Below are 26947 nucleotides of genomic sequence, written 5' to 3'. Positions count from 1 at the left end.
GAATGGTTTCACAGGTTATACTGTATAAACATGAACTGTGTTTTTGGAAAAAAAAAAAAAAGTACTAGCATGGGGAAAATGTATGTTGTAAACAAAAACAAAAAACTAGAATGAAAATTGTATGGACTCTAAGACAGTTCTTTTATAAAAATATGTTTATCCACAGAAATAAGATTATATATTAATATTGGCTTTCTCTGTGGATGGTGAGATTGTCTTCTTAGCATTTTTCTACATTCTTCCAATTTTGTACAATAAAACCAGTATCACTTGATAAAGGGAGTAACTAAAACTAGTGTATAATATCCCATTCTTTAATATCCTATAGTAACAGTCTACTTGCACATTAAACGAAATAACTCTTAGGCATTTATAAAATGACCAAACTATAAGTATTATTATTTATTCTTGGATCGTCAAACGTACTTTGTCTAAACATCTAAACTTCTGTTCAGAAGTTACGTGCAACACAGTTTTTATGTCAAGTGATAAGGCAATGTTCCCGTATTAGAATAAAAGGTGACGGCAGGACTTACCTTCGCTAGCTTGTACCAGAGTTCATAGAGATAGCCAAACACTCTGGCATGGATCTTGGGTGACTGGATATTATTCACGTCTCCGAGGATTCCCAAGATTCTTCGCCATAACACGGCGGCCGAGTCTGGGTGCCAACCCGTGAGGGTCCCCCCAGCGATTATGCTACAGTCATCAGCAAGGCATTCGCTGCTATCTGTGGGGAAAGATGTGTGTTAACCCTGTAAATGCAATTTTGATTTCATTGTTACAGCCTTTTTTTCTGTCATGCAAATTACCTGTGCTTGAAAATTTACATGTTCAGAGTAAAATAAGATGAAGTATGAAATGGCTGACAACTTGGAAGGACAAAAGGACAGAAAAGTGGGCTCCATGAGGAAAGGTTAGATGATTCTGCTCCTTTCCAACTAAAAGGACAACAGCCCAGAGATGACAGAACAGTTCCTGGAGACCCTGTGAAGGGCTTTATAAAGCAGCAGCGGGGTGGCGAGGAGAACTTGAGCACGATAGGTAGGGAACAGGGCCATGAAAAAAGGTGGCCGGGGAGGCCTCATGGTTGGAGTGACATTTGTGGTGGCTGTTACTATTCAGGTTTATGGGGGGGTTATATAATTTGCTTATAATAAATTTTACCCTCCTTGGATTCAAGGACTTGTAAGAAAGGTATACGATGGTGTAACTGTCACCACACACTGCCACCATAATTGATACGAAATAGCCCCTTCACTCCACAAGTGCCCCTTCACAGTCAGTCCCCTCCCCGAACCTCTGTTCCAGACAACCCCTGCTGTTTTTTGTCCCTACAGTGTCCCTACATTCTGCAGTTTCCAGAATGTCCGATAAATGGAACCCTATAGTAAGCAGCTTTTCTGTCTGGTTCCTTTCACTTAGCATAATGCGTTTATTTGAGAGATTCATCCACGAGGTTGTGTATCCACAGGTATGATAGTTTATCCACTGACCTGATGAAGGACATTGGAGAGTTTCCTGGTTTTGGTGATTATAAATAAAGCTACAATTGCATACAGGCTTTTGTGTGAACACGTTTACATTTCTTCTTTGTAAGACCAGAATCACAAACGGCACACGGTATTTCTCTGCTTGCTTCTCGCTTTTAGTGGACCACGTCTTCCTGTGGCTGCCTGAGGAAGGCGCACGTCCTCATGTCTGAAAGTTTTGGGTCCCTGACTTGTAATTCATAGTTTGGCTGGGTACAGAATTCTGTGTTGGAAAAGTGCTCACTTTCCTGTAGTTTCCTTTGTAATTTTAGAGTCAGCAGCATTCCAATTCTTGAAATTGTTTTGGGTGACAACCAAAATTATTAACTCCGGAGAGTATCAACCTGTCTGAAACAGGTTGAAAAAGACAGTTTCTCTTTTATTTGAAGCTTCAGTAAAGCTAGGAATTGTCCTCTTAATTTTAAATAACTCTATTAGAATTAACCTATTGTATTATTTTTTAATTTTATATTGTTTTTGCAGCTCTGTTCCCTTTTTCACTCCCAATATTTTTTCCTTGATTTATCTTGCCTATTTGTCTATTTTATTCATGTTTTTAAAGAGTGGTCTTTGTTTTCTCTATTGCTTTCTAGTATATGTTATGTACTTAGCTTTATTAGTTCCTTTTTTGTCAACTTCTGTATATTATTCTGCTGCCATTCTTTACCTAATTTTTTGAATAAGACATTGAATAAATTAGCGTTTTTTGCTTCTAGTGTACACACCTAAGGCCACATATTTTCCTCCATATCAGTACTCAGCTACATTTCGCTGTAGTCAATTTGAAATATTTTCCAGTTCAAAATTTGATTTCTTTTTGGACTTAATTTATTTGAAATGCAGTTTCAGTTTCTTAATGTCGTTTTCTTCTCTTTTCTTTTTGTTCTTCTGAATTTATTTCATCATATTCATGGAATGTAATACCGTTTCAAATCATGGACGTTTGTTGAGGCTTGCTTAATGATCTAACTGGTCAATTTCTGTAAATGTTCCATGTGCTTGAAAAAAAAAATCTCAGGTATTTTTAAATTAAGTTCAAAAAATTTTACACATATAGATCTACATTCAATCAAGATTAATTGTATTGTGTAAATCTTCTCTATTTTAATATTTTTTCTGCTTAACTCATCTATTAATGAGAGCTGATATTAAAATTTCCTACTATGATTATGGTTTTATCAGTAGTTCCTAGTAATTCTGTCAAATTTTGCTTCATATATATCTGGAGGCTATGAAGTTCATATAAATTCAGAATTACTGCTGTCACTAATAAATGACTTCTGCTTTAAAGTTTATGTGACTGACACACACAGAGCTACACCCTGGTCCACCTTTCTTCCTATGTATCAATGTGTTTATTTATTTACTTAGGATCTCCCTGTACATTATGTATTAGGGGTACCTCTGGTAAACATCATATGGCTGGATTTTATGTCTTCAACCTAACCCAAGAGTTTCTGAATTGAATTGCAAGTTTAAATTGTTTATTTTTATTGTAGCTGCTGATTTATTTGATTTTTATCTCTCACATCTTACTTTTGGCTTTCCGTTTAAGTCACCTCTGCTTTGCTTCTCTTTTGAATCTTTGGAGGGGGTTTAAAGAGCTGTGTCCCACCCAGACACGGTGTCAACCATTAACCACCACTGAGCATCATCTTGGGTGCATATATTGCTGGGGCCTAACCATAGAAATGGGAGCACAGTCTACGGATGCAAGGAGCTCAAGTAGAGGGATGAGCAGAGCCAGCAAGGACCAGGAGGAGCGGGTGGAGGAGGGACCAGGGCAAATCCAGGGCGGGCTCCGTGCGCTTCCCGCACTGTGCCCGAGACAGCTGCTGACAGCTTATTATCAATATATTCGTTATGGAAAGATGCCAAGACCCTGAAACAGAGGATTTGATACGGATGGTACATGTTGTCACGGACAGATCTTCCCAAATCCAGGAGCACTGTTCCTTCTTAGAGCAAAACACACCTGTATTTCCCACATCCGTATCATACAATCAACTGAGGTGGCACAGATAATCCAAGCCGGAATCCCACACAGTGTGCCTGCAGACAGCAAAAGCCTGACTACGGCCCTTCTGGGCTCTCAGACTGCCTTTTACAAAACCTCAGAAGACAGGCTCGACCTCCTCACATTTACTCTGTAAGATGCGTGCAGTAGCAAGCATCTGACAGTCCAAGGAGGTTTGCTGAAGCTTCAAATGAACCTTACGAACCAACCTAAGCTCCCAAGTGAACAAGCAGCATGATACAGCATTTATTCTTCTCAAGAAGAATGAGAAAAATTCTCATCCATGAGTCTTTAATTCCTTGAGGGGTAAAAAAAGTAAGGGAACTCAGTGACTTAGAGCTTTGCTCCATCCCCAACCATCACCCCCAAAATGCAGCCATCTGAGGTGGAGATTAGCCTCCAGCCTTCTAGTCAGGCTGGGACTTCCCTTGAGTGACAGCTCCAAGTAAACAGAGTTCAGGTGTCTTATCACCTACACCTCCCTGCTACCTGCCAGCAAACACATTCTCAGTTATGGAAGGATCCCCCCCTCCAAAAAAAGAAACTGTTTCAATACTGCTTTGCTCTCAGAAAAATGTATTCCTCAGTGATAAAATTCTAGGTAGCATCCCCCATCACATTATCAAAATACAGGGAGTCTTTTCGAGGTATTTGAAACGATCGCATGCTCAATATTACTGTGAAAAAAATTTTTTAATGAGTTGAAATGTTTTTACCCAAAATTATTCCACTCATGGCATAAGTAACAGAACAGATGCTGACATTTTGCATGTGGATGGTTCCTCAGTGAAGCAGCACTTAATTAAGAATTGGGATTTGAGAGATTTCTGAAAATTTCATGTTCACCTTAAAAACACCAAACACTTAGTTCATTTTCTTTTTCACGAGCAAGCTAGTATGCTAGCCTAGCATCTTTTTGTTCCATTATTATTAAATGCTATAGAGACATTAACATTCTTTTGTTGTTAAAGTAGGAAGTCTTGCAAACAAATAAAAGTTATATCATCTTTCTCCCAACACATACAGGACTTTAATACAGGAGCAATCTAAAGTTCAGAACTTTGCAAATATGCAAAGGATTTTAGCCGTGAGTTAAGTCTTGGTAATCAGTAAAACAGGCACTTAGGACCCAAGGGCGGCTTCACACAGCAGCAGTCTCGTGTAGGTTTGGTGGAGGGTTGATGAAACATAGCTGGTGCTTTGGAAATGATTTTCCTTTTGTTTTTTTTTTTGCGGTACGCGGGCCTCTCACTGTTGTGGCTTCTCCTGTTGCGGAGCACAGGCTCCGGACGCACAGGCTCAGCGGCCATGGCGCATGGGCCCAGCCACTCCGCAGCATGTGGGATCTTCCCAGACCGGGGCACGAACCCGCGTCCCCTGCGTCAGCAGGCGGACTCTCAACCACTGCACCACCAGGGAAGCCCAATGATTTTCCCTTTTGAGTTGAAAACTTAACCAAAGGCACAAACCCAAAGGCTCAACAGAAACACCTTAATTCTGGGACCAGAAAAATTAGGCCTAGACTTTTGATTAAAAGTGGAGAAGGCACAGGTTGGCACTCTGCTGACCGTCACTGCCGCCTGACCCTCTCTCTCCTTCCTCATCTGCTTCCCAGGCACACGCAACATTCATGTTAAAGATTACAAAGGAGAGCAAGCAACCCCACGGTACTTCTCATCGTTATTTTTCTTTAGAAAGTTTTATGTTTTCAAAATAGATCAAAGCCTGGTGGAAATGCCAAAAATGTCTGCAACGGCAGAGGATGCTGACACACCATTCCTGTGAATGGTTTTGGTGGCAGGTAACAGTGATAATTAAAAGCAGAAGTTATAATTAAAAGCAGAAATGGTCAAAGGATTTTGATAACAACATCTAGAGGCAGGGCTGTGATAAACAAGAGACTTGGAAACGCAATCGTACATATTTTTTATTATCAAAAAAGGTTAAAATTTCATTGCTGTTTTTAGCTAACTCAAACAACAGCCTGCAGCTTAAAGCTTATTCATTCACTGATTCAAGTATTTACTGACTATTCCTCTCCTGCTACGTAGTGTCCTGGGAGCCAAGAATCAGCTGTGAACATGACCAGTGAGCAATGACCAATGACAATCCTGCCCCTGAAGTTTACCTTGCAACGGTGGGGCGGGGGGCGGCGGGGAACACCACTGACCTTTCCCCAACTAAAGCAAAATGCTGAAAACCACTTCTTACTGAACTTTATCTTAAAACGTATCAGTGATTTGACAGGCACCTGGAAGGAGCAACAGAGCTGGCCCTTACCTGCAGTGTTCTGCTAACCCTGAGTTCTTAAAGTTTCTCTGACAATGAAAGGAAAGTTTTCCTTATGCTGAAGTTGAATTAATGACTGACACGTTTCTTATGGTTAGCTTTTTTTTTTTTCCATCCCATTTAAGAAAGCCTTCCCTACCCCAAGGTCTTAGACATAATTTTAGAGGATATTTTCTTCCAAAAGTTCTTAAGTTTTCCTTTCCACATTTAAGTATTTTATCCATAGGGACCTGGCTGTGGGCAAGGTGGGAGGTAGGGAATCTGTCCCATTTCCTGCCCTGTGGCTAAATACTGTCCCGCAGGCCTTTGTGGGGGCAGTCCATTCTTCCCTTGTCAGACCTGGAATGCTGTCTCTTTCGTGTATCAGGACTCCGTGCCTGTGTGGATCCAGTATGTATTTTATACTCCATTCCCTTAGTCTATTCGTCTATCCCTGTGATTAAAACTCCTTTTAAATAAATCACATAGCACTTATTGCATTATTTGTCCTTATCAGGATAAATGTCTTATTTTTGGTAACCTCGTAAGTCAGTCATGGCTATGACTTATTCATCTTTTTATTTCTTATAGCATCAAATTCAGTATTTCTAGACTATAAGCTTATTTGCTAAATAAGAGATGAGGTCAACAGCAATACTGGTTCTTACCTATAGAGTCAAAAATACTCCCCCCTAGAAAATCATAAGCTCAACAGAACAAAACTTACGCACGAGTCAACTCTAATTTCTTATTTTCCGTATTCTTGACGCTCTGGCATCTGGGGCCTCCTTGACCAGGAAGGGACTGCCCGTCCCAGGGTTAGCTAATTCCTAGAGATAGCAAACAACTCCCCAGGGAGTGTGTCTTCCACATGCGAACCCCACAATCCCAAACCCAGGCCTCCCACCTACCTCCTCTGTCCAGCTCTTGCCATCAAGGGGATGTCCCTGTGCCCTCATCACCATGAGGTCTGGCACCAGGCAACCAGGGCCAGTGTCTGTGCTCTAGGATCTGCTGAAATTATCCCAACTAGCCGCTCCTGAGTCTGCATAGCCTGCCTTGCCTTCCCTTTCCCATGTAAACGACAGTAAAGACTGTTGCCCACGTTTTCCCCTGTCTTCCTGCCCCTAACCCTTGTGCCTCCTCATGTGCCCCCCTGCATGGCATGTCGTGCCCCTATTTCTATAAACTTCTTCCTTCATGACAATCATCTCTATGTCTCCATGTCTTGCCATACAAATCCCAGACACACTGTGAAACAATGCACCATAAATTTAGCTGCTATTCTCAGAAAACATGAAATGATTTAAATAAGAAAGCAAATATAAAACTGAACTGTTAGCTTGCCAATGATAAAGGAATTTAAGATTTTGGAAGCAGTTTATTATTCTAAGCATTTGATAATTGGTAGGATTATTCAACGAGAAACAGAGACACACTCAAATTGTTGGGTCACTCTCTTTGTGTGTCCTGGAGATCAGGGTAACATGAGTTTTATTTTGTCCATTTATGAAGAAATTGTTCTCCTAAGAACAGAAAGTTAAATTCAGAACTGCGATAATCCTTAAACCTTATCATATTACGGTTTGTCCTTTTCACAGATGACAAGATGAACTATTGAACTGAGTGTACTGATTCTCGATATTAGAATTTCAAAGAAGAACTAAGTATTTGGAGGAGTTAATCACAACAGAGAGTGCATCATATAAAATTACCTCACACGAGTTTATTAAATTGAGCGGTCCCATGCACACTCTGAGATGGGATCAGAACTAATCTTCCCAGAGGACAGACAAAAGACATAATCACCCAATTTTCTTTCCTTTCAATAAAACTAATTAAAACTAGTCCTTGTTTAAGTAAATTCAACTTACAGAAAATTCAGTATTGCCTTTGATAGTACCACGAAGATGATTTCCGTTGGACAATCTGTATATTGGACCCAAAGAAGCCATTTATTCCATAAATGTGTTAATAATTCTCAAATAGTTCAGAGGGGTTTGCAGCTGTAATTTTAACAGCAGCGTAGAAGAAAGGAGTAGGCACAGCACTGCATCTGGAGTCAGAACACTCTGGAAGCCAGTTCCAACTCTGGCACTTACTCCCCAGTGAGACAACACAATTTCTCTAGGTCTCAGCTTCTCCATCCCTAGAACAGAATTTGTATGACTTGGCCTGCTTACCATAAAAATCAAAGAGGATGCCTCAAAGTTCCTTGTAAACTGTCAAATCCCTTATAAGTTTATGGTATTATTATTCAAAATCATTATACATGTCTATGTATCACTATATATACGAAGAATTTAAAATCATTTCCAAAAGAACCACACATTTGAGAAGCACAAATTATCAATACTACCCAATAGTTTATAAAAGTCAGCACATGGCTTTGCCAATCATTCTCTCATTGATTTTGCAAGGCTCCTACCACTGGCAGATGTGAATACTTAGACCAAAAACGTCCACTATCTCTGAAGGACGGCATATACAGCATTATAGGGCAATGCGTTACTCATTTACAGTTAACTGGTTTGTTTTTCTCTGCTCGTTTTTCTAGTCTTAATTAAGATACACATTAAATACACATGAAGATTATTCTCCTTGGTCTTATCTACCTCATAGATAAAAGATTTTATCCGACACTAAGTTTTACCAAAAACTAAATTTTACGAAGTTTTTATGTTACTCCGTTAGGAACTTCCAAAAACATCAGGGGCTGGTTAAATTTTATATTGTCATTAGTGAAAACCAGTTTGCCTGGTTAAAAAAAACAAAAACAAAAACGAAGTTCAAAGTTTTGCCTTGACTTCTAATTTTAAAATGACTTTTAGCATTTTAATACCACTTTTTACTCAACACGTGCTTTGTGGTTTGCTGTTGTTGTTCTCATCAAGGACGTCTGTGGATGCAGGAATGCAGTGGGCCAGGAGGGACGTGGCCGTGGTCGCCATCGCCCTCGCTGAGCTCCTCAGAACACTAGTCTCTCCTGACACTTAGCAAAACAAAGCAAAACAAAAACCCAACTTCTCTTGGTGTCCCCGTCCTCCCCTGTCACAAGGTAAGGGAACTGAGCCTTTAGAGGTTCACTTTCCCAGGGTCACAGGACGTGTGTGTGTGCGTGTGAACAGCTAAGACTGCAGAGTGCTTCCACACACGCTGCTCTGCGCTCTTGACTCAGGTGCTCACTCACTGATTCCTGCAACAACCCATAATACAGACGATTCCTATCCCCACTCTACAGAAAGGAAACTGAAGGACAGAGAGATTCACTGGCTCAAGGCCACCCTGCCATTCCTTGGCAGAGTCTGGATGCAGACCCAGAAAGTTTGGCTCTGTAATCTGTTCATGAATCTTAGAAATACAGATACTCGAGGGAAAAAAGTTGCAAAAATACAGAATATGACAACATTTTTCAAAAGCTTAAAACCAGAATTAAATGATGTAGTGTTTGAGGAGACAGATATTGTGGTAAAATTATAAAGAAGTTAAGGGCATGATTTTAGGAAGAATTGGGGACAGGGTCACAGGATGACGGGAGGGGAAGGACTTGAGAAGGGCCTGCTGGGGCCTCACTGGTGGGGCAGCTGTTCTACTTCTTACACGGAGTGCAGGTTTGCTGGTGTTCATTTGATTACTACAGTCCCTAACTTACACATGCCTCACAACTTATCTTGTATATATCAAACATTCTACAGTAAAGTTAAAGAAAATAGTAATCAATAAGCTATCCAAATTCTTTAACTTATCCTGGATTTAGGACACATGCCAGTTGGAAAAATCACTCTTCTCTGTTTCCAGAGTAAATCACATTTGGTCACAGATCGCAAAGCCTTGGCATGAATATCAGAGACCTCCTCCCATGGTGGACAGTGGGTGTCGGCATGGCAGGCCTCCTCCCTTCTCGGCCACTGTTTCAGCACCCTCTCCACATAGGACTCTGCGAATTCACAACTGATTATGAACAGGGGGTTGGGGCCGGCGCACCCATGTGGGAGGAGGGAGCCCCCATTATCACTGTGCTGAGGGACCCCTAGAGTTCTTGCAACTGGCAAACCCTGGGATCTCCCAACCGGTGTTAGCACCGGCGCCTCTTTTCAAAGACGCAGTTGGTTACCTGTGAGGTTGGAAGCATCCGTGGGACTGAGTTGTAACCAGTGGCGGGCATCGGAGTCAGTCACAGCATCCGTGGGCGTGCTCAGCTCCGGGTCTTCCTCGCAGATCTGCCACGGGCTCAGGGACAGCTCTGCCTCGGTGTTGCAGCCCAGAGCAGGGTCACTGCTGACACTGTCACCTGGCACAATGGGAGACACAGTCTGAGACAGCCAAGAGCAGGGAACCAGCATGTCCACAATCCCAGCACACAGGGAACTAAGCAGCTGTCCCAGCAGGAATCGTTCTCAGGACAGAGGCTCAAAAGGTGCCTGCGTGGGGCTCCTGGTCAATGAAACAGAGGTTCCAGGCGTGGGGCACGAGCAGTCCTTATGGGCCGTGCCACCTACAGCCCAAGCCGCACCCTATTCAGGGGTCTTAACTGAGTTCCCCCAGGTACGGAGAAGATCACCTCGAGTTCTTACGCTTTCTACCCTGACTTATTCAACTACAAAACGGGGGTGGGTGGAGGAGGGGAGGGGAATCGATTCCACCACAGAAGCGAGTTTATGCTGGCAGGCTGAAGAGCCCGAGGATGGCTTCCACCTCGTGCCTGATGTCTAGACTTGAACCTGGGGTGAATCACCCAGGATTACCGGGGGATGAGGTGTCCCACACAAAAGGTTTTCTTCAGTAGAGACTCTCCCCTTTAAACACTAAAAAGTTCTAATTTGTCACGATACAAGGATGCTTTCAAAGGCTGTGCAGCCTCACAGGACTATTCAGTCTGACACAGAACAGACCCAGCCAGCCTGCCCCCCAAATCCCGTCTGCTCCACAAGGACTCGGGGTGTCCGCCCTCTCTGCCTGCAGCTCTGCCGGCTGCGTTTCGATCTGCCGCTGACAGTCCCCCAGCCCTGCCGCTTCTAATCTGCTGTCCGCTCTTCACCTGCAGAGAACTGACAGCTGTCCCAGTCCCCAACCTGCTAGGTCCCTAACTTTGACTGCCCCAGGACTCTAGAAGGTGGAGCCTAAGAGGCCCTGCTCCGCCCTCCACCAGGATCCGCCAAGAAGGAGGGGCCCTGGCAGTGGACCTCAGGGAAGCGGAGTATCAGGGACTGCATTTCACAGTATGTGATGGTACGTCTCAGCATCCCAGTCAGATTTTATTTTTTAAATACTTATGCCGTTGACTTCAAGGTACTTCTGAAGCTTTTGCTCCTAACCTGGCGAAACTTTCTGGGGAAGGCCGTTTCTCCTTCTGGGTCTGTCTGCTCACCCAGACATCAACCTTGGTTGTGCTTCTCACCTGGAGAAAGTCCCAGGGCTGGAAAGACAGGCCTCGAAGGTATAGGTAACTGACTGGATCTATTCAACTGCATGTGCACACTAACCACCCTTCAATCCTGGGATCCCAGGAATAAAGATGTCCCATTTCACGACCACGTGCCTTCAGATGATAAGATATCATTCGAGTTAGAAAGTCAAAAGGGAACAAAATGCAGCCTCGCCGAAGCTGGAGGAACACAGACCACATTTGCTGGCACTCACTCTTCTGTCTCCCCCTGTATCTCCCTTGCGTCTGCTGCAAATCATCTTTCAAATCCAATTCAGCGGGGCTGCTGCTTCTTCGTACTGAGATCTTCAGACAGAAAGAAATATTGCATTTGGTACAGGGAAGTTTTCATTTTTATAAGACCGGTAAGTTTCTAGTCCACATTTCTAAAGAAAAAGAAACAAACAATAATAACGGGCAACAAAAAAACTGAATGACGTTTTGCATTGGAAGGATACGGGTTCACAAATTACCATAACTGAATTATAAATTACACAAGATCTGAAATTTAAGGCTTCTACTTTGTCAGTTGACATCCAATTAAAATGGTCTACTGAGGAGGGGTGCCAAGTTATATGGAAATTTATTTTGAAATTCTACTTGTACCTCTGCTCTGGCACACATGGATAAGGGATACAATCCTCCAGGAAGCCTAAGTCCCCGTGGATGGCCAGGGTGCTGGCAGGGAAGGCAGAAACTCCACCCAGACTCCCAAAGGTCATTCAGTGCTTCCCTTGTTACGCGTGCAGCAGGCTTTCCTGAGCACCGCTCAGCACCGGACCGTGGTTTAAAAACAGGGGACTAGAACACTGTGAGGCAATTCGCATCCTCTAAAATTTACATAACTGGCTTGGAAAGACAAAACATACACAAATTACACAAAGCGGTTACAATGCAGAGTAGCAAAATATGCGAGTCAACTCTCTCTAAAAGGTTTGCAGAATAAAGCATTACCTTGATCGGCTCACAGTGACAGTAGCTGTTCAAGAAGCAACAGACATGAGGTGGTAGAGAGAAGGCAGGAGGGGACTCAGGGCAGGAAGCACTGAGGAATCAGCAAGTTCTATGTGCGGGAAAAGAAGCCGATTATAGCAGGCCATGCAGGGCAGTCAGGTGAAAATGGTAGGAAGAAAATGCGACCACCTTCTACAAGAGGCAGCTGCCAGTGGGCTGCCAACATCAGGCTTAGGAATTTCAACCCAGTATTGACAAAATGAGCAACTGTCTGTTCCAGACAATAGCTTATTGTGATTAAAACCAAAACAAGAAAGGTTAAGTCGAGTAGCTATCTGCAGGACAGAGTTAAGAAGTTGCTATGGAACTGTTACAGTGACTCAGGAGTGAGGAGATAAGGCTTTTGATGGTAGAAAAGGAGAAGAAAAGATAAATTTAAAAATGCTGCAGAATGACAGTCAAGAGCTTATATGAGAGCTTATATAAGAGTTGTACATGGGAGTGGAAGGATATGAATCTAGGGGACCATGAGAATGATGGTGACGAAGGAAAGAAGGAAAGAAGGGAGAGAGGGAGGGAGGGAGGGAGAAAGGAAGGGAGGGAGGACGGATGGATGGACAGACAATGGATAGAGGAACTTGAGAAAGTTTCTGATATTTTAATTTTCATCTTTGGGCTGAATATCTAAAGAGAATGTGCTATAAGTGTGCAATAAAAATCCACGACTGGTGAGATGGAGGATACAGCCAAAAGTGAAGATATATATTTAAGGCCCTCCAGTTCAGAGTATACAAAAAACATGGGATTCAATGAGCCAACTAAAGGAATGAATATTAAACAAGCAAACACATGAAAAGGGGGGACTAAGATGTATAATTAAAGGACAGAATAATTATTAAGCTAAAACACAGAAGTAGGTCATAAATAAGATATTTAGAAGATTAACAGTATATGAAAAAAATATTACTCAGCCTTAAGGAAGGATAATATATGTCTAATATGACAATGGAAATATACCCAGGATACTTCCTTAATTGCAAAGCAGAATGTGGGCTCTTCTGCTTCTGATTCTCTGAGAGATGAAATATCCTCCCACTACAGAACTAGAACCTACATAAAAATTTGGGGCTCACAGGAAGTAAAATAAACCTCCAAGTGATCCACACCCTCTCCCTACCCCACAAAGCAAACTGAAACCAGGGCAGTGAAATGGGGCTACTTTAGGGGTAAATCTAATGTTACCACTCCCTGTGGCAAAAGGACCAAGAGTCCAGGATTAACAGCGCTCCCTGTTTCCTGGAAGAAACAAATGAAAATGTTGCCCTGGTGAAACTTCATCACTTCAGATACCCAGGTTTTCTGTAGATTCAGATGAGCCAGGTAGGAACTCACAATCAAAGATCACCAAACAGCAAGGGAAATAAATAAACCACCAGGCACAAGAGTCTCAGAAACAACAAATATCAGGCTGATTTCAGATAATGATAAAGAGTTTAGAATTTAGAATAAAATAATCTGTGATTATTTTAAAGGAATAAAAGATGGCAATCACAAAAATGAGCAAGCAACAAGAGATTATGAGAGATTGCAAGATATACTTGAAAAGAATTAACCTGAACTTGCAGAAGCAAAAGGTGTAAGTGTTGAACCAAAATACTGAATGAAAGTATTAAACAGCAGACTATTTATGAGTAAGGAGAGAATTATTGAACTGAGTGAAGATCTGATGAACTACCCAGAATGCACCCACATAGCCAAGGAGAATGAAAAATATGAAAGGGGGCTTGAGAGACATGGAAGACAGAATGAGAAGGTCTAAATATATTTCTACCCAGAATTCCAGAAGGAAAGAGCCAAAGAGAACAAAAAAGAGGCAATATTTGAAGAAATGGTTACCAAGAATTTTCCAGAAGCAATGGAAGAACAAGTGTTCAAAGACACATGGCACATATACCATATCCAAAACAGGACAAACGTATAGACCAAAAGAAAATGCACCTAAATATACTGTGGTGAAACTGAAGGACAAGGATGAAGAACAACAAGGAACAACAAATAGACAAGATGAACAGAAGACCTCTCAACAGCAACAATGAAAGACAAAAGATAGTAGAAAAATAGCTTCCATTAGAAGGGGTGGGAGGAAGGAAGAAGGAAGTGGGGGGACTATGGTAATTAAGACAGAGAGACAAAGAAACCAATGATTCAAGAAGCACCAAAATAAAGCCTTACACATCTGGGAAGCAGTATATATGAGAGAAAGGTAGCATTCAGATTAATAAAGGAAAAACGAATTCAATATATGGGACCCAGAAGTGGATATACATGTGGGGAAAGAAAAATGAAATTGGATCTCCACCTCACTCCATAAATATCAACTCTAGGTAGCTGAAAGACTTAAATGTATAAAGCAAAACCGAAACACTTATAAATACAAGGTAAATACTTTTATCCCTGTGCAGTTGATATTTTAAAATTTTCATAAAACATAACCACAAAAATGATAACCAAGAATATCAAAATTAAGAACTTCTGTTCATCAAAAGACAACATAGAGAAAGTGAAAATATATGCCAGACATTGGAAGAAGATATTTGCCAGAAACATAACCAACATAGGATCAGTATTCAGATTATATAAAGAATTAGTACAAATAAAAGAGAAAAAGACAAAGAAATCAATAGGAAAATGGAAAAGACATCAGTAGGCATTCAACAGATGAAAGACATACGGCCAATCAACATAAGGAAAGATTTTAAACTTTATTAGTAATTTGAAAAATGCAAAATAAAATGAGATCCCATTTCCACCCACCTGACTCAAAAGATTTAAAATCTGACAATAGTAAGTGTTGACAAGAATGTGGATGAATGGTAACTCTACACACCGCTGGTACATAAGTGGTACAATCACTTTGGAAAAAGACACATTCTTTTGTAAAGAACAACATTATGCTGCTCTGTGACTCATCAATTCCACTCACATTCTTGATGAAGAATGTACATAGCTTCATTTTTCATTTTAAAAAAAAAGTGAAACAATCTAAATGTCTGTCAACAAGAGAATGGGAAAGTAGGCTGTGGTCTATTCACAGTGGAGTATCATACAGCAAAGAAAGCAATGAACTAGGGCTACGTGCTGCAATGTGGACTTAGAAATACATAATAATGAGTGAACAAAGCAATAATACCACTTTTGTAAAGTTTAAAAATAAGGAAAACTAAAGGACATATTGTTTGGAGATACATACATTTTGCGCAAAACTATAGAGCAAAGCAAGGACACGATAAACACAAAGCCAACAGAAAGCTGCTCTCTGAGGGACCAGGATGAAGCCCACAGGTCACGACAACAACACTGCAGATATTCTAGTTCCTAAGCTGGTGGTGAGCCTCTGGGTGTTTAGCTGATTATTGAAATATACACATATAATATACATATACATATGGAATGTGCAAACTGGTATATGTCCTTTACAGAAATGAAGACAGAGGAAATTTAACACTCATTAGCTTCCAGGCAGGGCAGAGTAGGGAGAGACTTTCTTTGTTTATTTTGTACCTTTCAGTGATGTCTGAGTTTTCTATTCATATATACTAATTTTAGAAAATGAATAAATAGGAATTATCTGCATGAATGAGTTAGGGTTACTTTTTAATTTTCTTCTTTATACTTTAAAGTTGTGTTTTAAAAAAATAATAAATGCTATTTTAGATTAAAAAAAAAAAGAAACTGTAACAGATCTTTGCAGCATCTCACTTATCTAGGAACTCGTGTCAGGTGGAGGCTACAACCTAAAGTGATATCAGGAATAGGGAATCTGAACGTTTGTTTGAAGGTAAGGATGCTCCTTAAAAATAGAAAGGGCACATACAGACCAGATGGTAAATTCTGTTTTCATGTTTATTTTTTCCCTATGTTTGTAATTTGACTGTAATTTTACATAGAAAGTAGGCAAGGCTTTAAAAGGCCTCAAGGTCATTTGGCCCTAAAACACATCCAAATGGAAAAAAGTTTTAAAAGATAGCATCACACCACTAATAAATTTATGTATTGTGCCAATAATTTGTATGTTTATTTTTAATGACAAATGGATATATTCTGAAAAGATCTTACTGTTATTCCTTCATGTTCTTTCTTCTCATGTCCTTTGTTCTCCTGAACAGGCCTGGGCTCTGAAGAACTCGCATTCTGTGCATTTTCTACCTTTTGACCTAGAGATTTGGGAGAGGGAGAATCAACAGCAGGAATACTTCAGATGGTAAAACTGGAAAAGGTTTTTATACGTAGGTAATTATTAAATTTAAGTATCCTAAGATACACAAAAGAGAGAGATCTGGGCCCAGCACACTGGTAGCCTATGGATCACGTCTGCTCCATAGACCTGGTCTCTGACGCACAGACAGCTTCACTGTCTTGGGTTACGTTACCCAGGGGGCAGGCAACAAGGTCTGTCCCGGAGCCTCGGGGAAGGGGTCTCAGACAAGAGCTGCCTGAGTCAGCCAGGCAAGCTGAAGGGGAAAGGAAGCAGTGAGGTGGCTCAGCGTTGCTGGCGAGAGAAATAACCAGTGTCAGTAATAAAAAAGGGAGTATCACCACCAAGCCTGCAAAAGGTAATTTAAAAGATCACATTCTATGAGTAGTCTGGGGCCAATAAATTTGAAAAAAAATTACATGAATTGAACGAATTCCTAGGAAAAAAACACAACTTATCCAAAAGAAAACAGGAAAAAGAAAATATGAATAGTCTTATAGTGATTTAAAAATTTGAATAGTACTTTAAAATCTTCCTAGAAGAAAACTCCAAGCAACCGATGGATTCTACCAAGTATTTAAGGGGGAAAAAAAGTCATAATGATCTTACACAAAAACTTTTGGAGAAGAGAAAATCTTTCAGATAATACATTTCTCAAATTATTTTTACCGTATTTTCTTATTTCAAGAGGATTGCTAAGAGGGGATACTTCCTACGCATTTGATGAGGCTGGCATGACGCTGACATTAAGGACTAGGGGATGGCTGGGTTGATTTCTTCTCTAACCCATGAAACTAAATAAGCGTGTTCACTGTTGCAAGATACGTTTAAACATGTGCTTTCACTGTAAAATACATTAGTCACTGTTTACAGGTCTAACCATCTGCCTCTTTGCCCTCCACACCAGTTGCTGCTAAAAGCTGTTGGAGAAACTGTGTGGGTTAATGCTATTACAAGTTATCATCTTCAACCTCAGCAGACTCTGCACACTGCTAATAAACTCCTTCACGAGTCTGGTCAGCCTTCCACTCTCACTGTCGACGTTTCTCCTCGCAGCCCTTTCCTCACCCCTCACACCTCTCCTCCCTGCCTCCGCCGTAACTTGCTGCCCTCCCTCACCCGTGGTGAACATTCTCTACCTCCCGCCCACTCCAGCCACTCTGGACTTTTTTCTAGTCCTCAAACATGCCACACTTGAAAAAAGTACACACACACACACACACACACACACACACACACAATTTGGATAGATTAAAATAAGTAGTTAAAATATTTCATTGCCAGAAATTACATCCTTGCAAATCAACTTATAAATTCCCTTGAAATAAATAGAGTAGAGTTAGGATAAATGTAGAAAGCCACACGACATGCAGCCCCTTCCCGGCCAGAATCTACGGTCCCGTGTGAGTAAGGGAAGCTGCTGGTACCCGGAGGGGCCTCTGAGCACAGTGGCTCCGTGACGTCAGGGCTGCTGCTGCTCCGAACCATTGGCTGCTGCTCGGCTGCTGCCAGGGGGCCGGATTCGGCTGCAGCTGCATTTTCCGGCTGCGGGCATTCTTCCACTTCTGTGGGCATTGACACAGAACATGCAGGGATGTATTTCAAGATTTTTAAAAATAATTTCACTACTTAAAACAACTGATTCTCAAAATCATAGTTTTAGATACTATTTTTTTCCACAAAAATTGTGCAGTAAGATCATTGTCTTTCACAACATAAAGTTTTCTACACTTGTTAACAGTAATATTCCACTCCAAGTGTACATCTGCTTTTTCAGTTCTACAAAACATTTTCTTTCAATCAAAGTGAAGAAAACAAGAAGGGAGAGCGAGCAGAATGGTTGAGAACTGTGAAAGTCATTGGCGTTTCAGGGACAGGCATGTCAAGGGAAGAGGGAGCCGGGAGATGCGAGGGAAGGTCACTTACATGTGCAAGAGTGGGACATCACGCGCACGCACGCGCGCGCGCGCGCACACACACACACACACACACACACCCTAAAGGAAGATAAAAAGAAATGGGAATTTCAACTTGATTATTCTTTTTAAGAGATAAATGTACAACTGTCTAAAATAAAATACTGTAATTATTTAATGACATTTCACCAAATGCAAGGTTGAATTAATCACTAAAGTACAAAAACGACCCATTGGTGTTTTTAGAGAATCAATAAATATATGTCATAAAATAGAAAACCACAGCTGAGCACTGACCACTGGGTGATCCCAGCTACGATATCTATGAACCATATTCCCCTAAAGAAGGGAAGTCCCTCCGAGCTCGTTTCTAAACTTCACGGTTCATTTTAATCTCCAAAGACAACCCAAGGTGCTGAAGAGTCACCCCATCACCTCTCTGCAGCTCTGGGGTTCTAGCATCCCTCTGCTCTGGCATTACCATCAGACTCCTAACTTGTGGCCTCAGAGAGGTCCCGCTACAAGAGAGATGCGACCGCGCCACTCCTCCTGCAGAGGCCCCAGGCCCCCATCACTGTCCGTCAGGCTTGCACTCCAGGGCCCCTAGAGGTCACCCCACAGGCTTGATCCCCCACCAGGAGCTCTCCCTCACTTTAGTCTTGAGCAGGCCCCGCCCACACAGCCCCTGCAGCTCCCCCCTCGAGGCTGACCTCCCCCAGGCCGCCCAGGCACCCCTCCTGTAGGACTTGCCACGTGGTCCTTGCGTGTGACCCCCACCGCTGCCTGCACCCCAGGCTCCACACTCCCCTGTGCAGTCACGGCACTCTACACCCAGATTTTCCCCAAATTTTCATTAGCTGAAGTTTCAGTCCTTTTAAAAAGGGACTCATCAAAATTCAGCCTTACCTGGAAGTGTCACCTGCTTCCTCACCTGAAATGCAACTTACCCCCAAGGTGCCCCCATTCTGTGTAACCCTTTCACCAGAGCCACAATCCAAAGGGCTGGTCGGCCCCAACCAGGAAGGTGTATGTAGGAAGGTTCTGAATATAACACGGAGGATTTCACCGAAGGACTGCTGCTTTTACTTTTACTATCCACATAAAAGCTCCATTTTTAAGTACACTGATACAAGTTACCAGGCCTCAAAACCGTGAGATGTGTGTGATCCCTCGCTTATAATGCAAAGTCCTGGGCCACATTCTCCATTCAGATACTGATGGGAAGCTGGGCTTAGGGGACAAGCAGAGTAAGGGAAGGTGGCAGGAGCAGACAGACCCGTTACAGCCTCGTCTTTCCAGGCTGTCTCTGCTCTTCCCTGCTCCTGAACAGCCACGAGAAACACCGGACATCCTAAGTGCTCTGGGACGCTCCGCCCAGCATCCCGGAGCAGAAACCAGCCCCCTCGGCTCTACTCCCAGGCTCCTCAGCAGCGGGCAACAGAAGCCAGATGACCCCGCGGACCATCCTTCCCACTGTCTTCTTTCATTGTTTATTCTAGTTATGCAAGATACTGACACCTTCTGGGAAGGGTTTCTACTTGTTAATGAACCTGCTTGTAAATCCCAGTCAGCAGGTCAGCAGAGGGAGCCCAAGAGCTTCCTACTTCTCTAAAAGATAATTGGCACCCGCTGGTCTCTATGGACAGTGGGAAGAGTGGGTTTTATTCCCTTAAACGTGATGCCAAGAACTGGTAGATATTGGTTTCTGGCCTCTTAGCAGAAACAAATAAGAGCGGGGCCAACAGTGGCAGCATCATTTTCAAGATAAAGAATGACGCCATCTGGTGGGATGCAACAGAGCCACAGGACCACGGCTTCCAAACTCGAGTGTCCCCACTGGTCCTCAGACAACAGACAGACGAAGAGCCTGCCATGGCCAGCTGGTCTGCCTTCCCAACAGGCTGGCCTGATGTGGCTTTAATGCTCTGTTTTTGTAAACCTGTTGGTAGGGCCTTCTCAGATGGAGGAAGTCCAAGCCTGAAGAAACCATGGGAAGAGGTGGGACGGGAACCGCCGAGAAGAGTGGGAGGAAAGGGGAGAACCATGGGTCCAGGGATCTGTCAGGCTGTGTGGGGACGGTGCCCTGAGCTGTCCCTATACTTGGCTGTTATGTTGACAGAGTGTGAAAAAAAGGATATAAATTCTCCTTATCCCACAAGTTATACATATGTACACTTTTTGGCCTTTTCTCATACTTTGTACTAAGTATATACTCAAGATTTGTTTTGTATAGATGAACAAATGAATATCAGAAACATTTTCTTAATACCTTTTTCCTTTCTTTTTTAAACAGTTCTCGAGCTCCCTCTGCTGGCTTTTTATTTTTGTTAAGGCTGCACCCCTTCTACAGGATCAGCTGTAGCAAATGCTCTTTCATAACAGATTAAAACCATTTAACACTGATATGCAAATACCAAGGTAGAGGATTATCTGATATGAAAAATATAAAAAGGACAGTCTAGGTTACATAAAAATTGCGTTATAAATTTTGGGAGGTCTAATGCATTCTCTGTTTTGACTATCACACAATTTGAATCACTCCAAAGAGCTGAATTCTATGTCAGATTCACCGAATCATTTACTTTCTCTCAAGCAGAGCTAACCCAATAACCCAAACTCTGAAAGCACCAACTTTCTAGCTTCTTGATAGTGTACGTTACACAATACCAACACCATTACTAAATCATTGCTTTCTAAAGCTCATTCAAAGCACCAGAAAAATGATCGAGTAAGGATTAATTTCATTTTTTCCCACACTGAGAGAAGAATTGGCATGATTAAATTAAGTGTGTAAACTCTTCAGAAACTTCTATTTATTCAAGAATCTGACTACTTTTCAAAAGAAATTTCATTCACTCTTTAATCTAAGCCTTCCTTCATCCATCTTATTAAACATACTGAGACTCATTTCTTCAATCACCAAAATTCTGGGTTCCATTTACCCCTCATATGAGGTTGCACAAGCACAATTAATTGTGCCATTTCCTAACTTTTAAAGCACTGGGCACAAAGCAAGCTGACCCTATGAAAAGCACAAGGGACATAAATCAACTCAGCATCTTGACGTGTCCCACAAGGACCACAGGTGAATCAGCCCGAACCCTGCCCACAAGCACATCCTGATAACTGGGCGCTACCTGGAAGCCAGAGAACCAGATGCAGACGCCGCAAAGTGAGACTTTCAATCAGGTCCCATGAAGCCTCTTTTGGAATGAGGGAAGATCACTGATCCTCTAATTACGACTATTACAATATCCCCCAACGTAAAATAAAATCTACCGTCTGCATGGCCTGTAAGGGCTACAGATCGATAAATGTCCCAACATAAAAGCAGTTAAAATTGCAAAACAGCTAGAAAGAATTGTTTCCACAAAGGAGAAAAAAAGGAAATCACTGAAACTGCCAGTTCCACCCCCACGTGTTCGCTTATGCAGCTATTCATACTAATTAACGGAATATAGGTGGTTGTGACTGTCCCAAAGTTCTGCTGCCACCAAATAGAGAGCCCCAAAGGGATCAGAATAAGACATCACAGTGGGTGAAGGTAAGTAACTCTCTGTAGTTTCGGTTATTAAAACAATTTTGGTGGGTTGAATAATCATATAGACAAGGAACAAAACCAAGAAATGTTAACTTAAATGAAAACAAAATTAGCAATCATCTTCTAGTAAAGAACGTGTGTCCAGAAGGTCAACATTAAAATTGCCTGTGTATTATGCACATGCGATGTGTGCCTACTACATCTGTATTCAGCAAAAGGTTAGCAAGATATGCCAACACCAGAATTCAAACTGGAGCACACGTTTAATTCTCTCGTGTGCCAGTCAGTGGCAGATGTACAATCTCAGACTGGGGACTGACCGCATCACTCTGGGCCCAGACTCTTGCCAGGACAGTTACACGGGACTGTGGCTCACTTTTCTGGTAAAGAAGAAATGGCTTCAGATGAGGGAGGAGCTTGCGACTGTGGTTTTCAGAGGAAACAGATCAGCAGATCGTCCTCAAATTCACCATAGGGCTAGGTCCCTTCACCCTTTGTGCTGTAAAACCGGTAGTGAGGATGGCAGAGGCCGGAAAGCACGGAGCAAGCATGGCCTGCTTCACGCCACGCTAAGTCGGGGTCTCTCAAACCTCAGCATCGCTGGTATTTTGGGTCAGACGGTTCTCTGTGGTGGCTGTCTTCTCCACTGTAGGATGGTTAGCAGTATCCATCCACTGGATGCCGGTGGCACGACCCCAGCTGTGACAACCACAGATGTCTCTGGACATTGCCACATGTTCCCCGGGGGGCAAATCGTCCCCAGTTGAGAACCCCTGCTCTAAATCATATTCTGCTTCTGCTGGAACTGTGTATGTAAATATAGGAATCAAGAATCTGAGTAAACTAAAATATAATAATGAATGAGAAAAAAGCTTCCAAAATGAAATTACTAACAGGAAAAGATTTCTTGTGAGAACACATTCTGGACAAACTAGTTAAAAAAACTTAAACGAAATGGGAAAAAGTGGGTTGTGAAAAAAGAAAACTTTTCACCATGCAAAAAGTTCCTTATGGATGTATATCAGCCAAATAGAAAGCCGAAGTATTTTAAATACTTTATTAATCATCTCCAGGCAGGAGTATTTTTTGGAAAACCAAATTATGAAGCAGTTAATGCTCATCGGTAATTTAACTGACTGGTGGCCATCTTCTCCTGTACCGTTCTTTCTATTTTCCAACTTCAGTATTTACTAGGGAAAAAAAGCTTTCTGAGAAACACAGTTCTTAGTCTTCCCTCATATTCTAGAAATTAAATAATATGATATTTTAGATTCTCATCAGGGGAATGAAGCTAATTTTGCTTTGCTAAACCACAATATGACATGATTTAGTGCCATTCAAAGCCACAAGTAAGCTATCTCCAGTATTAAATAAGTACTAGTCTATAATACCATCTTTTGGAAAATAAAAAGAACATGGAAATATTTCCCGCTTTCGCAAGAAGATTCAGTTCATTTTAGGATCATTGAAAAATAAGTACACATAGACCTAATTATTCACTGTAGAGCAAAGTAAATCCTTTTGTTGAGGTGTCCACGCCAAAAATTTCTTCTGGTGCTGTAACATCTTAATAAACCAGAAAGTGCTCTGTATATAAACAACAGGTAGCTAAACTCAATTTTAACTGGCTGAAGGCCAGGAATAACATTTCTTTGTTTTGGAAATTAGCCATTTTTTTCATTTTTTTTTTGACTCTAAGCTCAATAATCAGTATGAATCTGTATAAACTGATCATTACTTTAAACATGAATTATTACATGATTTACTAACTCCAAGGAAGTCTAGCCTGCAGAATTTTTCCAGTTTATTCATTTTGCGGGGGAGGCTCAGCAAACATGCTAACATCGGCACACTCGTAAGTGTTGCAGAATGTTATGAAGACTTCCTTCCTCTCTGTAGGCTCCCTGTTGAAGGCACACGAGGCAGGCATCACTGTTTTCCCCTCGTAAAAACTATCGTGCTCAGCTGGGAATGCAAAGACCAGTGGTGTTACAGAAATTCTGCCTGACTATCCAATTGCTACTAAGCATCTTAACTGCATAGAAACAATTGATATTCGTTGAAAATAAAGGCAAAGTGCAATGGCCAGGTAGGCATGCGTGACGTGGGGAAATTAACAAAGGAAGCCAGGCGCAGAGGCAAGCGAGAGCAGCCCAGGGACGTGGGGGTGCCACATGAGACAGCATTACAGTACCTGACAGCCTGTGAGAGCAAGAGGTGTAAGATAGACCAGGGAAGAGAGCGCTCACGGTGTGGAGGAGAAGCGGGACGCTTTTAGTGGCGGGCAAAGCCTCAGAGAGGTGGGCACAGCTGCTGACAGACTGGCTTCGCTTAGCTTCCAGGAGAGATAAAGCAACAATCATGTCAGAAGAACCGCAGGATCTTTCACTTCCTTTTCATTATTATTATTTTTCTGGTCTCTCTTTAAATATTCAAAGGAGGTCATTTCAAACTTTGAAGGAAGTTAGCACAAAGCACAGTATTTAATGATAGTCTCTAAATACAGCCAACTTTCAGTCATTCTGATGGCATGGGAGCACAGGACTTTCACAAATAATCAATCTCATTTTATAATGCTTTGTATGTTGAGCCTTTCCTTTTTTTCTGCTGTGTATCAGATTCACATTTAGCTTGTTTGTTTACTTGGGCAGACATTACAACCAGTTTTCTCTTCCTAATGGGTCCAAACAAAAAGGCCATGGTGAGGGGCTTCCCTGGTGGCACAGTGGTTGAGAGTGCGCCTGCCGATGCAGGGGACGCGGGTTCGTGCCCCAGTCCGGTAGGATCCCACATGCCGGGGAGCGGCTGGGCCCGTGAGCCATGGCCGCTGAGCCTGCACGTCTGGAGCCTGTGCTCCGCAACGGGAGAGGCCACAGCAGTGAGAGGCCCACGTACCGAAAAAAAAAAGAGTAAAAAAAAAAAAGGCCACGGTGAGGGACGGAAAATCTAACCTAAGATTAAAATGGTTTCATAAATAATCAATAATTCAAAAATTGGTTTACTGAGAGATGACTGTATTCAGAAGCAAATCGTTTAGTAAACTGAAGAGCCTAAAAGCTTCAGAACACATAAAAGTCAAGTTGAACATTCAAGGGTCTGATATTTGGGAAAAAGGTAAAAAAATCTCCATGAAACCCATCCTTTTAAATCACATTTCGTGCTTATTAAATCCACAATTTCTTAGTACAAAATTTACGGTGTTCTTAAGTTTCTATGTACTGCTAGTCAAAACCATTTGAGAAAATGGATAGACACAGGAAGAGAATAGGCCTCATACATATGAAACCACCATTAGTAAAACCAGTTTTATCCTTAAAACAAAAATATGGAGGTTTACTTGCTGTACTATTTTCACATGATTTTATTTAACATTAACGGAATACAACTACAAACGGTAGTGACACATTTGCAAAAAGCAAAACAAACTTTTTACTTTCCTGTCTTCCTCCACTCTCTATCAGAATTCCCAGCTCTACAGAACTGTCTGCAGAACTGACTACAGCATAATCACAAACGTATAAGATACTATTTAGGTGAAAACGACTTCTGTGTAAACATCAAACTGACTGACTTCAAATTTCCTAAAAGATTTGTCTAATGCTCAATGTCAGGGACATTTCATTTGAGTGTTGCTTTTAAAACGTTTTCCTCTTGGGCTTTCCTGGTGGCGCAGTGGTTGGGAGTCCGCCTGCCGATGCAGGGGACACGGGTTCGTGCCCTGGTCCAGGAGGATCCCACATGCCACGGAGCGGCTGGGCCTGTGGGTCATGGCCACTGGGCCTGCGCATCCGGAGCCTGTGCTCCACAGCGGGAGTGAGAGGCCCGTGTCCCGCAAAAAAAAAAAGAAAAAAAAAAGAAAAAAGGTTTTCCTCTTATAATTCAAATAATTGTGCATTTTTCTAAAATTGATCACTAGATATTTTAGAGATAATAAAATATAGATTATTTTGTGTGAAAATTAATTGACTTGCTTTAACCATTCACTTTAGACATGTAAAGTTTTAGCATCATTCATACTCAGGAATGGAGGCTGACTCTGTCATTCTTAAGACTCCCCCTGCCAGTCCTTTTAAGGTGCAAACGAGTACATTCTCTGTTAAATTAATTGTCACGCCCCTACTCCACACCTGCTGATTTTATATTTCCCTCTTGCCACCATCACTGACAGTTTCTCAGTCTAAGTGTAGTCTGTGGGGCAAATTATAATAGAATAATCTTAAAATATTCTCTTACTGGGATTAGACAAAAAAGTCACTTTCAAATGGGTCTTCCATAATAAAAACTCTTCATGATAACAGTGCACAAACTAATGTCATGAGCTGCTTCCTGTTCTCTCATTAAAAGGTGGCCTCTGCACAACCAAAATCTACCATAAAAATGTTCTGGGCCTTCTTAAAAGACTAAAAATACGTAAAAATAATAGAAGTGAGTAAAAGCTCGTGTAGCCTATGCAGATTACATTTATAAAACAGCAGGACGTAACAAAATATTCAAAAACCATTGTTTTCACAGGCAACAAGAATCATAATAGTTTATATTATTAAAAAGTATAAAATAGGAAATACATATATACGTATCCATACATGTATGTGTGTAGAATACATGAAGATAATAGATCTGTCCTACTCAATAGCTCTCATCTTCATTCTCTTTTAAAGGTTATGCTTCCAAGTGTTTTTAACTGAATGAATCCTACAAAGGCCAGGTTTATGGTGCTGAAGTGACATACTCTACAAGGACCTTTACATGACTTTGTATTGGGTTGGCCAGAAACTTCATTTGGGTTTTTCTGTAAGATGTTACTTTCTGGCCAACCCAATAAAAGCTCTTAGCTTTGTATGACTTTTCAGGCCCCTGAGAACACTGATAAACAGAACCGCACGGGCGTAAAGGCACAGAAGATTTTCTAAAACCTACTGGCGCCTCTACCATATTGTTGGTCTAGAATACCTCTTGAAAAAGGAAGATGCAATCTCTCCTATGGCTGTGTTTTGGCCAAGTAGTGGCATATGGAACATGCAATATACAATCATTTGCTG

General features: G+C 41.7%; 1 protein-coding gene across 1 annotated transcript in view; it reads right to left on the bottom strand.

Annotated features, from left to right (window-relative positions):
- RALGAPA2 (Ral GTPase activating protein catalytic subunit alpha 2) overlaps positions 1–26947 on the bottom strand; it is a 281692-nt gene that overhangs the window by 153330 nt on the left and 101415 nt on the right. Inside the window, exons 17-21 of the mRNA XM_060031295.1 lie at positions 17879–18016; positions 16313–16410; positions 11458–11548; positions 9932–10108; positions 537–730 (exon numbers count right to left, since the gene is read on the bottom strand). Of these exons, the coding sequence (XP_059887278.1) occupies positions 537–730; positions 9932–10108; positions 11458–11548; positions 16313–16410; positions 17879–18016 (698 nt within the window). The remainder of the gene's footprint in view (positions 1–536; positions 731–9931; positions 10109–11457; positions 11549–16312; positions 16411–17878; positions 18017–26947) is intronic.

The sequence above is a fragment of the Delphinus delphis genome, chromosome 15 (assembly GCF_949987515.2).
Source record: "Delphinus delphis chromosome 15, mDelDel1.2, whole genome shotgun sequence".
Classification (NCBI taxonomy): domain Eukaryota; kingdom Metazoa; phylum Chordata; class Mammalia; order Artiodactyla; family Delphinidae; genus Delphinus; species Delphinus delphis.
The sequence above is the reverse complement of the archived record's forward strand: the minus strand, read 5'-3'. Positions and strand labels throughout refer to the sequence as shown.